The sequence below is a fragment of the Ylistrum balloti genome, unplaced genomic scaffold, assembly GCF_031769215.1.
Source record: "Ylistrum balloti isolate Yb309-2 unplaced genomic scaffold, AGI_CSIRO_Ybal_v1 Utg370058, whole genome shotgun sequence".
NCBI lineage: Eukaryota > Metazoa > Mollusca > Bivalvia > Pectinida > Pectinidae > Ylistrum > Ylistrum balloti.
In genome coordinates this window covers 365888-383134 of record NW_026782107.1, presented here as the reverse complement: position 1 = coordinate 383134, position 17247 = coordinate 365888, and the positions used below count along the sequence as shown (strand labels likewise).

Sequence of the window (17247 nt, the reverse complement as noted above, 5' to 3'; positions counted from 1 at the left end):
AATATATGCTATCTACTTGGTGTTACATTATTATTTACAAATTTAAACGAGACAAATGTTACGATTAGCCGAAAGCTTCGTCGCGGGTGAGTTGAACGTTTTGATATCCTGTAAATTCAAAGCTTCTGATCAACGCCGACAAATACATACAGCACATGTTAAACATGGCTGACACAGGGAAGGTCCGTAACGTGATCGCAGATGCTGGAGCATTCATCCGAAATGCTCCTCTCCAGGTAAATCAACGTGGTCTTACTTGGAGTGCTAGGCTAAGGACACTTTGAATGAATGATCTAATATAGATACGAATCTGAGATTTGAGTTGTATAGCTTTACGAATTCCGGGATGTCAAAACCTTGACGGATCCGGAGAAATGTTATTTGAAGCTACAATCCGGACACCCTTTTTCCGTCCAGATATCTCCTGGGCTGATGACATGCATTTGTCCGGAATGTTACATAATATCTGGTGTATACGTAGGGCAAAGGAATCTTTGTTCATGGACTATTTCTGATAATACCATCCCTTATTCCTATTGCACAATAAAACTGAAAGAGAATTTCAGACCCATTTAAGGGGTTAGGCGATTTACAGGATCACACAAAATCGTTGAAAAATTGTGCCGTTTTAATAGTGTTTATACATTTATTTTGTCGGTATATGGTCAAATTTCAAACATAAACTAGAAAAAGAAATAAAAATCATATATATTTGGGTCTCGAAAGCCCGAAAAGACCATCATTTCTTCACTATCAAAAGTTTTGTCTTTACACGATGTTGAAATTCCATGAAATGGTAACCAAATATTCCCGATTTCACTAATAATGCTACTCACTGTTTTATTTTTAACTATTTTGACAGAAGGGCAAATTGGAGAAAGTTACACCGAGGTGAATTTTCCTTGTGTATGGTATCACTCATTTTGATTTAAAAAGAAAACCGTGTTATCACATTTTCTCATTAAACATTTTTCTAATATTGATGATAGTATTTTTAGTTAAAGTTAGCATTCATGAAATCTCTCTTCCCTGTTTCAGAGTATCGGAGAGAAGATCTATTCACTACCAGAAGTTGTGAAGGAGATCCGTGACAAAGCCACATTGCAGCGACTACAAGTGTTACCCTACCAGCTCCAATTCAGACAGCCTTCCCCAGAGTCTATCAGAATAGGTAAGAATTTCACAGGTACCACTTCATTACATCACTTATGATTGATTTTAAGAAATGGAATTTTGAAACAAATACTTTATATGGAATTTTCATAGAGTTGGCAGAATTTATTTTCCTGCCTTCAAAATTTTTATGTCCCTGACATTTTATGGTCAATGGCATATAGCATTACCTTTGTCATTCTTTCATGATTTCATTTCCACTCATTCACTCTTTAGCAGATAGAGCTCTGTAATTTAGTATTAAGTAGTGTAAGAATGATATGCAGATAAAGTTATCAGTTTAGTTATGGCAAATAATTTTTCCCCAGAGTTATGGCCATTTATTATTGAATCAAAATTTTCATAAAAACAAAAGGACCGATATTGGAAAGCCTTCCTTAACTCCAACTTAACTCCAATGGGAATTTAGGAAGAAAAAATAAATTGCCAAAGCTGCAGTTTAAATTCAGATTCTCGCAACTGATTTTACAGGAAGAGCTTAGCCTTATGTGAAAGACAATTACACTAAAAAAGTTTCAAACTTATCTTGGTTGCTGATAGAAGCATTCGTGCTGCTCTGACACATTAGTTTGATACATATTCTTTATGGTATGGTTGTAATCATTTTTGGCTGCTATGTTACTGATGTAAGTGTAGTAATTATAATCAAAATGATCGAGGGAAAACCCATAAGCATACCTATGAAATCTATACATATGTTTATTACTAAGCACATTTACCAAATTCTAGCTGAATCAAAAACAGGGAATCTACAATTGACTATTACATTGTTAGGTAAACGGTTGCTAAATATTTAATTTAATTACAAAATGAAATATTTCATACAACCATGATTGAATGTTATCTAGATATTTCAATGCCATATATGAATGACAAATACATTCACCAATTTGGTAGACAAGAGACCCAAAGGTAACGGTCATAATTTATTTTAATCCACTGGTAAAAAATGTTAACTATAGGAATCTAATGATTTAGAAACAAATTTGTGTTTTTTTTTTTTATAATTTTTTATTTTTCAAAGATTTTTCAAAACATAAATGTTTCACTTGCAGCCTTTCAAAGCCACACATGCCCTCACACACCAATACACAGACACGCCATACAATTTAAGGGCCTAACATCATTTTCACTCTAAATTGTATATAACATATCATTATCATTCGCAAAGAATTACATGTATCAAATAAGCACCAATCCTCATCATCATCATCAAACATCAATCATCATAATCATCATCATCAAACATCCAGACTATTAACCAACAGAAAATATAGGTGGCTACGGAATTTGGCCCAGCCCATACCTTCTATGGGATGAGTACACACACACACACTCACACACCCTCTCTCACACGTATATACACACACATCCTCACAAGATCATACACACATTACATATGACAGATGGGAAAGGGTGAGGCGGAGGGGAAGGAAAGAAGGGGCAATGGATTGAAGAGGGAGAAGAGAGAAAGAAACAAGCTGGAGGGCTTTATCAGATACTGTCTATTTTAACATTTACAGTTAATATATAGGTCAAAATGAGGAAAATGAAATAATGGTTGAAATTGTGGTGATGTCAAGGTCAATGGAGAAAGTAGCTCAAGATATAATTTATAAGTCCAAAACAGGTTTCCATTTTTTCCAGTTGTTTTCAAAATTCCTTTTTATGTGACAATTTTTAGAGGAAACAATATATTTTTGTACTCGGAAGTGATCTTTTATTGTATTTATGAGACCATTTAAACTTAGAGTTTTGTGCAGACATCTTGTCTTGTATATATATTGTTTAATAATAATCAAAATTTCATTATCTACTACATTAGCCGTAGGAGAAAGAATACCAAAGAGATAAGTTTCTTTGTTCATCCAAAATGGAATAAAGAAAAGGTTGATTAACGATTCAAATCTCTCTAACAGTGTCTGCACCTCGACACACTCCCACAAACAGTGTATAATTGTCTCCCTTTCCATATTACACAAATTACACAAAGGACTAGGACTTAAATTAATTTTGAAAAGAAAAGAATTTGTGACCAATATACGATGAATAATTCTTGCTTGGAACCACTGAAGTTTTGAGTTTTTAGTGATAGTAAATGGGATTCTTAGAATATTTTTCCTCTTCTGTTCATCAAAATCAAACTCTATCCCCCATTTTTGAATTCCAGTTGGTATTGGTGGTCGTTTAATTAAACAAATATAAAAATCCTTTGAACCTTTTTTACTTTTGAAAAATATTTCATAAAAAAGTGGTATGAAAGGTTGTTGAATCTGTACAACCTGAAGTGTATTCTTCCGTAGAAATTTCTTCATAGATGTAATTAGACCAAAGTACTGCAGATAGTTGGCGTTGATTGTTGGGAAAAGATTACCAAACTCATTAAAAGAATAAAATGTCATGTCTTCATAATTCTTTACAAGGTCATTTATGGTATGTATACCTGCATTAAACCATCTTGGATAAAAAACACATTTATTCCCCACCTGAATGTCTTTATTATACCACAAAGGACTTTTTAAGACAGATGTGATATAACATTGTCTAAAAAGTTCCGAGTTAGTAAGTTTAATCATACTTTTAAATACATCTTTCCAGAATGGATTTCTACAATTTAGGCAACAAGAATTAACATATTCTATCCCACAATTTAACATTTTTTTCTCATCTATAATAGAATTCAATAATATTTTCCATTTCCCTGATGAGTGAAATATTCTTCTGATCCAGCCAAGTTTGAGAGAATCTATGAAAGCTACAATATCTATCATTTTTAATCCCCCGTCTATGTAGTTCTGAATGACCACGTCTTTTTTTATCTTGTGTTGTTTGCCATTCCAGAGGAAATCAAATAAAATAGAGCTCAATTTACCAAGAAAACTGTTGGAAGGATTTGGTAGGGTAATAAATAAATAATTGAACTGGGAAATTAATAAAGATTTTATTATACTGATTCTACCTAAAGGAGTAAGCCTTCGTCTTTCCCACACATTAATAAGAGCCTTTAATTTAACAAGTTTCTTATCGTAATTCATTCCAGGAATTTCACTAAGGTTAACACAAAAATCAATTCCCAAAAAAGTAAACTTATTCTTACCCCAAATTAGATTTAACTCTGGAAGAAAAGCTTCCTCACTATATTTCTTACTTCCTATCCAAATAACCTGTGTCTTACTGGTGTTGATATTTAACCCTGATATCTTAGCAAAAGTATTCAGCTCATTAATAGATTCTTTTAGTGATTTTTCAGTTCCATCCAGAATCAGACCTGTATCATCAGCATATTGCACATTTAAAATAGACACATTATTAATTTGTATACCCTGGATATTTTCATTATTTCTAATTCTTGCAGCTAGAACTTCAACACTTAGTATAAAAATATATGGGGCAACTGGGTCGCCTTGACGACAGCCACGCTGAATGTTAATTGGTCTAGAAATGTTACCCCCCTGATTAACCACTGAATAAACATTAGTATGCAGAATTTTTACCCACTTCCTAATATCCACTCCAAAGTTAAAGTAACGAAGAACATTATCAATAAAATCCCAAGAAACTGAGTCAAAAGCTTTTTCAAAGTCGACCATTAGTAACATTCCTGGAATATTCAAATCTTCTGCATAACGCATTACATCATAAATAGTACGGATGTTTTCCCCAATATAACGCCCAGATAAGAATCCCGTCTGATCTTCATGAATAAGTTTTCCTAAAACTGATTTTAACCTATATGAAATTACTCCAGATGCTATTTTATATGTAATGTTCAAGAGAGAGATTGGTCTCCAATTTTTTAAAAAATGACGGGGCTTATCTCCCTTAGGTAAGCAAGTTATAACACCTTGTCTCTGAGTAATTGAGAGAAGGCCCACTGAAAAACTATAATTAATCGAACGAATCACAAAAATACCTATGAAATTCCAAAAAGTTTTAAAAAATTCTGAAGTAAAGCCATCTGAACCCGGACTCTTATTGTTTTTCATATCTTTCAATACCTTTCCTGCCTCCTCAAATGTTATAATACCTTCTAAATTATTGGACTCAGCATCAGTTAACTTAGGGACACTGCAGTCATGGAGATGATGATCCAAATCAATTGGGGTAACTTCTTTATGTTTGTATAAGTTTTCGTAAAATAGTTTAACTTCTTTTAAAATATCATCTTGATTGGTAATTATGTCCCCATTATCTTTCTGAATTTTTGGAATAATTTTAGAAGTAAAGTTTCTGTTTTCAAGATTTAAAAAATACGAAGTTGGTTTCTCCCCTTCCTCCACCCATTTGGCCCTTGACCTAATAATACTGCCCTTTATTTTTTTTGACCGTATTGCTTCAAGTTCTCTTTTTTTAACATCTAATTCTTCCTGGTCAGTGTCTATATTAGCTTCCATAATTTCGATAGATTTCTTTAGGTTTTCTTCTTCAAGGTTCTGTTGTTTCTTTCTATGAGATGCATATGATATTGACTTGCCTCTTATTTCCATTAACAATGTCTCCAAAAACAATTGATCATTAATTAAGAATTGAATTTCTGTATTAGGTAAAAGCGAAACAGAGTTAAGATTATATACAGGTAGGCAATATTGTAATTTTATGTCATCTATACATTTTTTAACCATGTCTAAATAATCTAGTTCAAATAATAATGAGTTATTAAACTTCCAGAGACCTCTTCCTCTTTTAAATTCATTTAATTTTAACGCTATTACTGTAGCCGAATGGTCAGATCTATAACTTGGTTCTATGAAAGATTTTCTTGTACTGGATAATAAACTGTCTGAAGTGAGAAAAAAGTCTAGTCTGGCCTGCTTAATAGGATTTTTTCTTCGCCAAGTGTATCTCTTAATATCTGGATGAAGTTCTCTAAAAATGTCTATAAGATTGTATGTCTCACTGATTTCTAACACCTTCTCCCTAGCAGATGCATTGTTGATGTTTCTATATGAGTTATCATAATCAAGCTCAGGGTTAATCACGAGGTTAAAATCGCCACAGACTATTATATTTTCATTTCCAAAGCTGTCAATAGTTTCCGAAATCTGAGTATAAAAAATTGGATTATCCTGATTAGGCCCATAAATGGTTATAAGTGTCAATCTACTACCCTCAATATCAATATCAATCCCTAAAAAATTTCCATCTAAATCACGTTTTTCTCTATAAACTTTACTTTCAAAATTATTATTGAGTAAGATTGCTACACCACGAGAATTTGATGAGAAAGAACTGAAAAAACTGTGATACCCCCATTCATTTCTAATTAAATTTTCTTGTTCTGTTGAAAAATGAGTGTCTTGTAAACAGTAGATGTGGTATTTCTTGTCTCTTAAGTATGAGAAAACATCCTTCCTCTTAATTTTATCACCAAGACCCTGACAGTTCACCGAGAGTACACAGATATCATCCATAACTGAGAAATTGAATGAATGAGTAAGAGCAGCCTTCCAGCTGGGAAATAGGAAACAAGACAAAGGGAGAAGAAATGGGGATAAGAGGGGGGAAAGGTTGTGATAAAAGCATCTTACAAGGTCAAGAAAGGAGCTACACCACCACTCAACACTTACACACAACCTATTGGCCGTGAAAACTTCGGACAATCAGACAATTTGTGCCGCTATACCGGAAATGACAAACAGGAAGTGTTGATACTAATGCACGGAGAATGAACCGGCCCGCGGAACTGTCCGGAATAGACCGGGGGACCTCCCGAGACCACCCGGACCGGAAGTATATATAAAACAACTACACGTTCACCAATTATATTATAGCATACATGCATTTCTGTAAGTTATATATAATATCCCATATAATACCTGGCTACTCAATATAGGTTATTAGCAAGATATTATGGACTACCACGGACTTAAATACTACTACTACCTACGACATCCTCAAAATATAGCATATACATACCATTTATTTTCGGAGCTTAAAAAATCTTTCTTAAATTACGACAGTTACAAATATATTATTTATAACAAGCTATATGCTCACTTTGAATGACGTTACATGTGTATATCTCATTATCATACTTTAAAATCTAAAGTCACAAAAAATACTACGTAGTTATTCTTACCTTTTACAAATGGAATTTCAGTAATGATATATATCCTTTTCACACAGAAGAATTGATCACACAACACACATATACATGTACACCACAGAAAAAAGCACATTAGTATACAACACAAAGGTGATCGGTTGCCAGACACACTGGCATTAAGTCATTTACCGATCACTGTGCACTGTCCAACTTCTATCTCCTTGATACAAAATTAGCATCGTTCATCAAGTAACTTTCTTCCAAGGGTGTATCGTGTAAAAGTCTGCGCTTCTTGCCATTAGTCAAAATCACATATATTTTCCCGTCTGTGCTATACGAATTTTTGACACAGTTCATACGGAACGCTTCCTTCAGTCTCTGTTGATTTAAGGAAGTAAGGTCTTCATAGATAACAAACTTGGAACCTTTCAGGATCTTGCGGGCGCGGATAATTTCATGCTTCTTTCTCCGGTGCGTGAACTTTACTATCACATTCCTAGGATTTGTACCATTGTACTTTCCCAATCTATGTGCGATGTCAATGTCCCTCTCCTGAAGTGGTAAATTTGTGTTATTTACATGAACAAGAACATCTTAGGTTATTAGCACTAGGTTAGAATAGAACATTAAACTGGGAGCATGATGATAGACATAGAATATTATTCAATATTTTACAAATTAAGATTTAAATTGTGATGCAGGAAAAAGAATGAATTTTGAAAGAATTGTCAACATATTTCTGCTATTCTTTGTCATTTGACACATATTTATGATAGGGTACATACAAGATGGCTAGGAAGCCTTTTAAAACTTTTATTTATGATCTCAACTTTTTTTACAAAAACAGTAACAGAGTTTGCTAAGAAGACTGGAGACTACCGAAGTCTGTCTGCTGTAGATATCAAGGTCATGGCCTTGACCTATCAGCTGGAGAAAGAAGTTGTGGGGTCAAGTCACATCAAGGTCGTACCAGAGAGAAAGGTATAGTATATCTAGTTATATATCTGTCGCATGAAATTGTAGAACACAGAGGAATGAATATCTCGTGATTCAAATAATCTTTTGTCTTGCTGCAATGAATGAGTGGAAGCGATATTAATATATCACTATTTTGTTGACATTCGTATTAGTGCTACATAAAGGAGGTTGTGTTAAGTTTTCTTAAAGATAAGTGTTAGAATTAAAAATCAGTGAAAGTGTTTGGTGTACAACTCAATTTAGGGCTAACATTGAGATTTGGAATACCTTGATCCATTTTTTGGATGAAAAACATGAAATGTTAACAAATTTGGAAAGTATGAAGATTATTTTAAATGACTTGATATTTTGCACACACCTTAGATGAAGGATGGACTTCAACAAATTACACAGTTTAATTTTCACTCATTCAATCAACTTTATTTAGAGGGTTAGGGGATTTTCATATTTTTGAAATTCATTTTCATCAAGAAACAACTTTAGTAAATCTCAGTTCCTTGAATTTATGTTTCTGAAGCAATGATTTTCAGAGTTAAACCACAAACTGCAAGTTAAGGTCAAGGTCATCATGTCAACCTCTGTTTTTTCTCTATTATAACTTATATATATTTTGTTATGGTCAGAGCTGAACAAGAAACTATTTGTCCAAAGGCCAAGGTTAATGGATAAAACCCTTTCTGGACTCGGTCCCCATATATGAACAGTAGTCATGTGCTTGCTATTTGTTCTTCATCCTTGTATAAATTGTTATGTAAGAGGGAGGGTAACTAGTAGACTTTTGCTTATTAATCTAGTTCCCTGTTCAGCAACTAGCGAATTGAATGCTGATAAATTTCACTTTTCTTTCTTTCAGATTGAGTGGAATGCTACCAGGAAAATGTTAGAAAAACCAACAGATATTGCAGGCTTTTACTTAAGTTCAAAGGTAAGATATTTAGAAACTGTTAACTCATAAGACAATGTTTAAATAATCATTTTACATTTTGAATGTCAAGGAAAGGCAACAGAAGATAACAGAGTTTTTAAATATTTTGTTTCAATTGCTTGCAAAGTGTTTTCAAGACTTAAGAATAAATTTCAGTAAAGGTCATGTATTGTTTAGTTTTCAAAGCTTTTGACTTATATGCAATAAACCATGGATACTAATACAAAACCTGTGACTCTAAGTTAATGCTGGGATTATTATATATAACCCCTGACTGTAAATTAAGGCTGGGCTTATCATATATAACCCCAGACTGTAAATTAAGGCTGGACTTATTATATATAACCCCAGACTGTAAATTAAGGCTGGACTTATTATATATAACCCCAGACTGTAAATTAAGGCTGGACTTATTATATATAACCCCAGACTGTAAATTAATGCTGGGTTTATTATATATAACCCCTGACTGTAAATTAAGGCTGGGTTTATTATATATAATCCCTGACTGTAAATTAAGGCTGGGTTTATTATATATAATCCCTGACTGTAAATTAATGCTGGGTTTATTATATATAATCCCTGACTGTAAATTAATGCTGGGTTTATTATATATAATCCCTGACTGTAAATTAAGGCTGGGTTTATTATATATAATCCCTGACTGTAAATTAAGGCTGGGTTTATTATATATAATCCCTGACTGTAAATTAAGGCTGGGTTTATTATATATAATCCCTGACTGTAAATTAAGGCTGGGCTTATCATATATAACCCCAGACTGTAAATTAAGGCTGGACTTATTATATATAACCCCTTACTGTAAATTAATGCTGGGTTTATTATATTTAACCCCAGACTGTAAATTAAGGCTGGGCTTATCATATATAACCCCTGACTGTAAATTAAGGCTGGGCTTATCATATATAACCCCTGACTGTAAATTAATGCTGGGTTTATTATATTTAACCCCAGACTGTAAATTAAGGCTGGGCTTATCATATATAACCCCTGACTGTAAATTAAGGCTGGGCTTATCATATATAACCCCTGACTGTAAATTAATGCTGGGTTTATTATATTTAACCCCAGACTGTAAATTAAGGCTGAGCTTATCATATATAACCCCTGACTGTAAATTAAGGCTGGGTTTATTATATATAACCCCTGACTGTAAATTAAGGCTGGGTTTATTATATATAACCCCAGACTGTAAATTAAGGCTGGGCTTATCATATATAACCCCTGACTGTAAATTAAGGCTGGGTTTATTATATATAACCCCTGACTGTAAATTAAGGCTGGGCTTATCATATATAACCCCTGACTGTAAATTAAGGCTGGGTTTATTATATATAATCCCTGACTGTAAATTAAGGCTGGGCTTATCATATATAACCCCTGACTGTAAATTAAGGCTGGACTTATTATATATAACCCCTTACTGTAAATTAATGCTGGGTTTATTATATTTAACCCCAGACTGTAAATTAAGGCTGGGCTTATCATATATAACCCCTGACTGTAAATTAATGCTGGGTTTATTATATTTAACCCCAGACTGTAAATTAAGGCTGGGCTTATCATATATAACCCCTGACTGTAAATTAAGGCTGGGCTTATCATATATAACCCCTGACTGTAAATTAATGCTGGGTTTATTATATTTAACCCCAGACTGTAAATTAAGGCTGGGCTTATCATATATAACCCCTGACTGTAAATTAAGGCTGGGCTTATCATATATAACCCCTGACTGTAAATTAATGCTGGGTTTATTATATTTAACCCCAGACTGTAAATTAAGGCTGAGCTTATCATATATAACCCCTGACTGTAAATTAAGGCTGGGTTTATTATATATAACCCCTGACTGTAAATTAAGGCTGGGTTTATTATATATAACCCCAGACTGTAAATTAAGGCTGGGCTTATCATATATAACCCCTGACTGTAAATTAAGGCTGGGTTTATTATATATAACCCCTGACTGTAAATTAAGGCTGGGCTTATCATATATAACCCCTGACTGTAAATTAAGGCTGGGTTTATTATATATAACCCCTGACTGTAAATTAAGGCTGGGCTTATCATATATAACCCCTGACTGTAAATTAAGGCTGGGTTTATTATATATAACCCCTGACTGTAAATTAAGGCTGGGTTTATTATATATAACCCCTGACTGTAAATTAAGGCTGGGCTTATCATATATAACCCCTGACTGTAAATTAAGGCTGGGTTTATTATATATAACCCCTGACTGTAAATTAAGGCTGGGTTTATTATATATAACCCCAGACTGTAAATTAAGGCTGGGCTTATCATATATAACCCCTGACTGTAAATTAAGGCTGGGTTTATTATATATAACCCCTGACTGTAAATTAAGGCTGGGCTTATCATATATAACCCCTGACTGTAAATTAAGGCTGGGTTTATTATATATAACCCCTGACTGTAAATTAAGGCTGGGCTTATCATATATAACCCCTGACTGTAAATTAAGGCTGGGTTTATTATATATAACCCCTGACTGTAAATTAAGGCTGGGTTTATTATATATAACCCCTGACTGTAAATTAAGGCTGGGCTTATCATATATAACCCCTGATTCTAAGTTAAGACTGGGCTTATTATGGAGGAATTAATTAGCATTTTGTGATGAGGCAGTATGCAGCTCAATAGATATGAAAAGGTTTGCTATTAGGTTTTGGCTTACTTTACAAAGGTTTTGCTTATATCATAGATATTATAAGTACAATCAAATATAAAACCTGGATACAAGAAATAGGATGTAACATGTTTACTTCATATACAAATTGGTTTTTTACTTGATTCTAGTATTTTTTTTTATAATGTGAATTTCCTCTTATTTAAGAGCAGGAGATAGTTCTACTGGTTACGCTTTAAAGCCTTTATGTAAAACATTGTTTGGTCATCCTACAAGTTTATTGTAGTTACAGGAGGGTATACATTGTAATTAAAATTACATTCATAGGCAAACAAATCAAGGACAACCTCAGAGTGTACATCAGATATGACAGAATCCAGAGGAGACGAAGCACATGATACACAAGAAGTGATTACATCATCAGAAGGTGTTGACATCAATTGTGAAACTATAGAAACAGTGGAGAAAGATGACAGAATAAATACAGACAACAGTTGTCAGCCTGACACAATACCGTACACAGAAAACGAGGATAGTGTAAATGGTGGTAGTTGTAGACTTTTAAGTGAAGGGGATACCCTTTCTGCAGATATTCTTGAAGAAGAAAGTGACGAAGATGATGATGAAGATGAGGATGATGATGATGACGATGATGGATGGATCACACCCAGCAATATAAAGGCTGTAAAGGAGAGGATGGGAGATGTAAATACAGAAAGAGCTGATGTGGCTGTTGGCTGTCTTACTACTGATTTTGCTATACAGGTAACTTAAATAAAGTTCATCAGTTAACCAAAAATAAAATACCAGACTGAGATGATATAAGCTTGGTTCAGGAAGATAACATCAAAACCATAAAGGAACCTATGTAAAAAAGCTTGGTTGTCATGGTAACAATATGCAGAGTCTGTTTTCATTGTAATGATTTTAAAATTTAAGGCTAAATGCATACTACAAAATGAAATATATTTTTGAAATTTTTTTTGTACCAATTAAAAGTAAAATAAACATTGGGACTTTGCCAAAAAATGGTATCAGTGTAGCAAAGCTAAATATTGTAGTTTACTTGTAAATCGATACAATTTTAAAGTACCATATTTTCTGGATCATAAGCCTCGTGAGTCGGGGTTTTGGTTGATATTAGGATGGAAAAAAATCTGGAGGATGGGGGGAAAAAAAATAGGAAGTGTTCCAGTACACTAGTACAAGAAGGTAATGAGGTTTTTTACAAGCACCTGCCTGTCACTTGTTTGTGACTGAAACAGATCGTCTAAAACTGTCCTTTGCAATCATATACAGGATGATTTGAAGATTGAAATTAAGTTAACATTCTCGTGGATTTTATTAATCATACCTTTTAATGCAAATCACAATAACATCTTCTGGACTTTCGTGGTGACTTGGAAGCCATAGCAGAACTTTACAATAGGATTGATAGGTCATCAAGTTACAGATCAAATTCTAGAACTACCGCCATGCTTGTTTACAATATAAATGGCTTTGTATAACTTACAAGAAAAAATTATATGGAACTGAAAGAATTTGGTCAGCATGCAAGGGCATTCATTAATATTTAACAGTAAAGACACTGAAGGAGTGATTGTTAATCTAAGTGTACATAACATCAGGCCCTATGTCAATCTGTGAAGGCACTCAAGCCAAACAAGATTGATATTTGCTATTTTACAATTTTTGAAATACGTCAATAGAGTAAAGGATTATCTGTGTAAAACTCATTTGCAAACTTTATTAAATGTTTCACTGATGGTCTTGATAAATTGCCAAAAAAACTTTGGTCAAAGTAACGGTTACTACTTAGTAAGAAAGGGTGCAGCTTATATTCCAGTGCAGCTTATACGAGATCAAATAAAAAAATGCCAGAAAATATGGTATATCAAATACTCTATCTTTGTTTGGGTTGTTACACCTAGCAAAGTAATATCAGCAGAAATCACCTATTCCTATACAAAAGTCCTTCAATATTGGGATTACAAATTTAGAATTTCACTAATTGGGAGGGAAGGGGATGTTGTTTGTACTGTCATTCTGAGGTTATGGGGAACTAGTAATCCTTCTATCAAATCATTCTATAAACAAATCTTGTTACCACTCTTTCTCAAGACTTGCTTCCATCAGACACAGTGTGGGCTTGGTTGGATCTTCTTGAAAATATAAAGAGTTGTGTTTAGTATGCATTATAATGTTTACGTCACAAGATGGCCTCTGTCTTCCATTTTGACAGTTGAAGTTTGAAATTGTTATCTATCAAGAACTGGAGACTTTTAGTCCTAAAGAGTTGCCATTGTTCCCTTCACATTTTTTAATCTTCTATTGAATGATTAAGATGACTGTTAATTTTTATTGCAATTTCACATGTTATGTTTCTTTGTTCTGTGCTATGTTAATCCCTCGATCAAATCCACCATTTCTCATTGTAGAATGTACTGATACAGATGGGCCTGAATGTGATATCTGTGGATGGGATGTTGATCAGAAAAGCCAAGAGCTATGTCCTCCGCTGCTTTGCCTGTTTAAGGTGTGTTGATTCATTACCTCTGTTGTACTATAAATGAGCTGAGGCTGTAATTAACAGTTTAAATGTGTTTGCTGTGTGTCTTGGACTGGTTGATGCTGTGAGATAAATACACTATGTAAACTTTATAAAACTATATAATTTTGATTTTCAGGATCACCAGCAATATTTTAAAAGAGTTCTGTCCTTCATGTGGTAACAACACACTACAGAAAGTCTCTATGACAGTGGAGGAGGATGGTACTATTCGCTACTTCCTGTCTAGACGTAAACCGATTAGCACTCGGGGCACAAAGGTTAGTCATTACAAAGAGAATCACAGGGAATACAGTCATTAACTTAACAGGGAAGTAGAGTACACTTGAAAAGCGTAACAGTAATATAAGTATTAAACAGAAGTGAGTCATTACATGAAATAGAACTTGGGCACAAGGTAAAGGTAAGCTAATGCAAAGGAAAGAACTGGAGGTTATAAAGAAGAGTTCTTAGTAATTACAGCTTCGGGAGGGGGAGTAGGGTAATACAAGGGAGAGAACTAGAAGTTTTTGGTCTAGCAATGGTCAGTCATGAAATGAAATATATATTTGGTAGGTTGAAGGCAATGATAATGGTGGAACAAAGGTCTACTCTTACAGGAGGTTAATGCCTTTTTTAATGTGAATTTTTTTATGTTTATCTGTTGTTAATTGGCTATAAAACAATATTGAAATATCAAAAACATGAACAAAAATTTCAAGGTGAAAATTGTTTTGTAAAATGACAATAAATTCTTCAATTTGTTCTTTTCCAGTTTTCTTTACCATTACCGAAGGGAGGTAAACATGCTGTGAACCCCATACTGGCAGAGGATACACCTGTTCCCCAACAAAGAGCTACACGCAAGTCAAAACAGAAATTGGACGCTTTAAACCCTGATTTTATTACTGGTGGCTCTCCCTTCAGTGTCAATGACATCACAAGCCGTGCCTCACAGCTAGGGATCAGACAAGGGCGTTCTTCTAATGCATTCAACAAAAGAAACCCAAATGCAGTGCGCAAAAATTATGGAAAAAGGAAATAATTTATCTTTCTGTAAATGGTAATAAAAGTTTTCAATATGAAAGAAAATTTTGCTTTTTTATGATTCCTACCTACATTGTAGTTGCTGTTACAGTTATTTGCCTAATTTCATCAGATCAACCTTACACACGTATTGGCTATTATCATAACATGAGGAAATTGTGAAAAAAATGCTAGAATGCTGATATTTCATTCCTTTTAATCAGATAAAACTAGTCCACATATATTTGAACTCACCAGTTCAAAGGGCACTTGTTTTGAATAACTTAATAGACCTCGAGTTTTGTACTTGCATTTCAACATGCTGCAAAGAAGAGATGGTCAGTTTGAAATGAACTTTAAAGTTTTAAGGATAAGTCTTCCATTATTAAATATCTTCTCTTTGTAAAATGCAGAACAGGGAGTGTGTATAGGCCTGAAGTTTGAAATGAAAGTAATCAAAAAAATGTTTACAAAAAACTTATAACATGGAACATCATCTAGATATATATATAAATATGGTAAGTACTGTACACAATAAAATTGATCTTAAATACCCTTTTACAATTGAATTTTTAAAATCTCTCAACCTTGATTTTAATGGCTACAACCAGATATTTCATCAGTGCATGTTTAAGGTGCTGGCATTGACTGTGAATCCCACAATAGACAACCTGTCGTCATACTATTATACCCCTTGAGATGCATTTGCTGGGAATATGAAATTGAGCATCATGCTTCTTCTTGTCTTTATTTGTCTGAGGGGCTTTCCCAGGCTAAATCTTGAAATCTGTTCGACTAATATTGGAAAAACGCTATACATAGACCTACTTGTGCTGTTTGCTATTGGCAATATTTCATTTTTACTTTTAACATTTCCTTATTACCATGGAAACAGTCTTGTCTGCTACAACTTGAAAAATCATTCAATGGATGTCCATGAAACTTCGTATATTGTTTATAGTGCCTTATCTGTACTTCTTGCTATTCAGGGGATTTCATTGTTGTATTTTTGCAGTAAACATGGAAACATATTGTCAGAAAAACAAAATTTACAGTTAGCAAGCTTTTCTAGGTTAAGCTGTGAAAATGGTACCACTGATAGCTACACACATTAAACATCAATAGTGAAAGCTGCAGAGATTCTACATAGAAACATTAACTCTTTGTCTTGAATGTAGACATTTATATGTTCACACCAAATTTTGAAAAACATTTGCATTAAGACGTTTTCTAGTAGAGATAACAATATGAGTAAATTTCAAGTCATTTCTTCCACAAAACGTAAAATAATTGAAGAAAAAACATTTTGGAAAATTTGTAGCCTGCTTTAATCAAAACTATACTGTAATTCTATGTTAGCCATATAAGGTATTGATGGATACTATCTGTTTCATCACCATGACATTCTGAACTTGAAATGGCCACATGGATAGATACCACCTGCCTCAATAAGACTAGAACTTTATTATTAAATTGTGGACACATTCAAACATACTGATACTTTGAATTTACTTGCAGAAACAAGGGCATACCAATATGTCAACAAAAATCATAAAACCTGGTTCTCCTGAAGGAATATTGTTTGATGCTTCGTAGTTGACATCCATGATGCAAATTTTGGGGAAAAAAATGAAAAACTACCAAGTATAATAATAAGCTTTTAAAACATGGAACAATGCAATACAATATTTCTCAATGTGTTCCTGGTTGTAAAACTTCCCCCTTATCCATAATTGGCCTTCATCTCTTTAAATGATGTGTTGTAAAGATTTATTTAGCAGCGGTATAACCTAATGTATGATGCACATGCATTGGGAATTAATTTCTTGGATACCATTGGATATCATTTGTAATGAGTAAGCACTATATTTTGGGAA

General features: G+C 33.6%; 1 protein-coding gene across 1 annotated transcript; it reads left to right on the top strand.

Moving 5' to 3' along the window:
- Positions 1–152: 152 nt before the first annotated feature.
- LOC132549479 (RNA-binding protein NOB1-like) lies at positions 153–15405 on the top strand. Its single transcript, XM_060213417.1, has 8 exons — positions 153–236; positions 1039–1171; positions 8067–8200; positions 9051–9122; positions 12124–12561; positions 14235–14332; positions 14484–14625; positions 15120–15405. Exons 1-8 carry the CDS (start codon positions 156–158, stop codon positions 15387–15389), a joined length of 1368 nt encoding a protein of 455 aa, XP_060069400.1. The 5' UTR covers positions 153–155; the 3' UTR covers positions 15390–15405.
- The last annotated feature ends 1842 nt before the right edge of the window (positions 15406–17247 follow it).

Excerpts from the sequence above, each read along its gene's own strand:
- LOC132549479 (XM_060213417.1), top strand. The coding sequence starts at position 156 with ATGTTAAACATGGCTGACACAGGGAAGGTCCGTAACGTGATCGCAGAT. Across the intron at positions 237-1,038 it reads TCCGAAATGCTCCTCTCCAG|AGTATCGGAGAGAAGATCTA; the intron begins GTAAATCAACGT and ends TCCCTGTTTCAG. Across the intron at positions 14,626-15,119 it reads TTAGCACTCGGGGCACAAAG|TTTTCTTTACCATTACCGAA; the intron begins GTTAGTCATTAC and ends GTTCTTTTCCAG.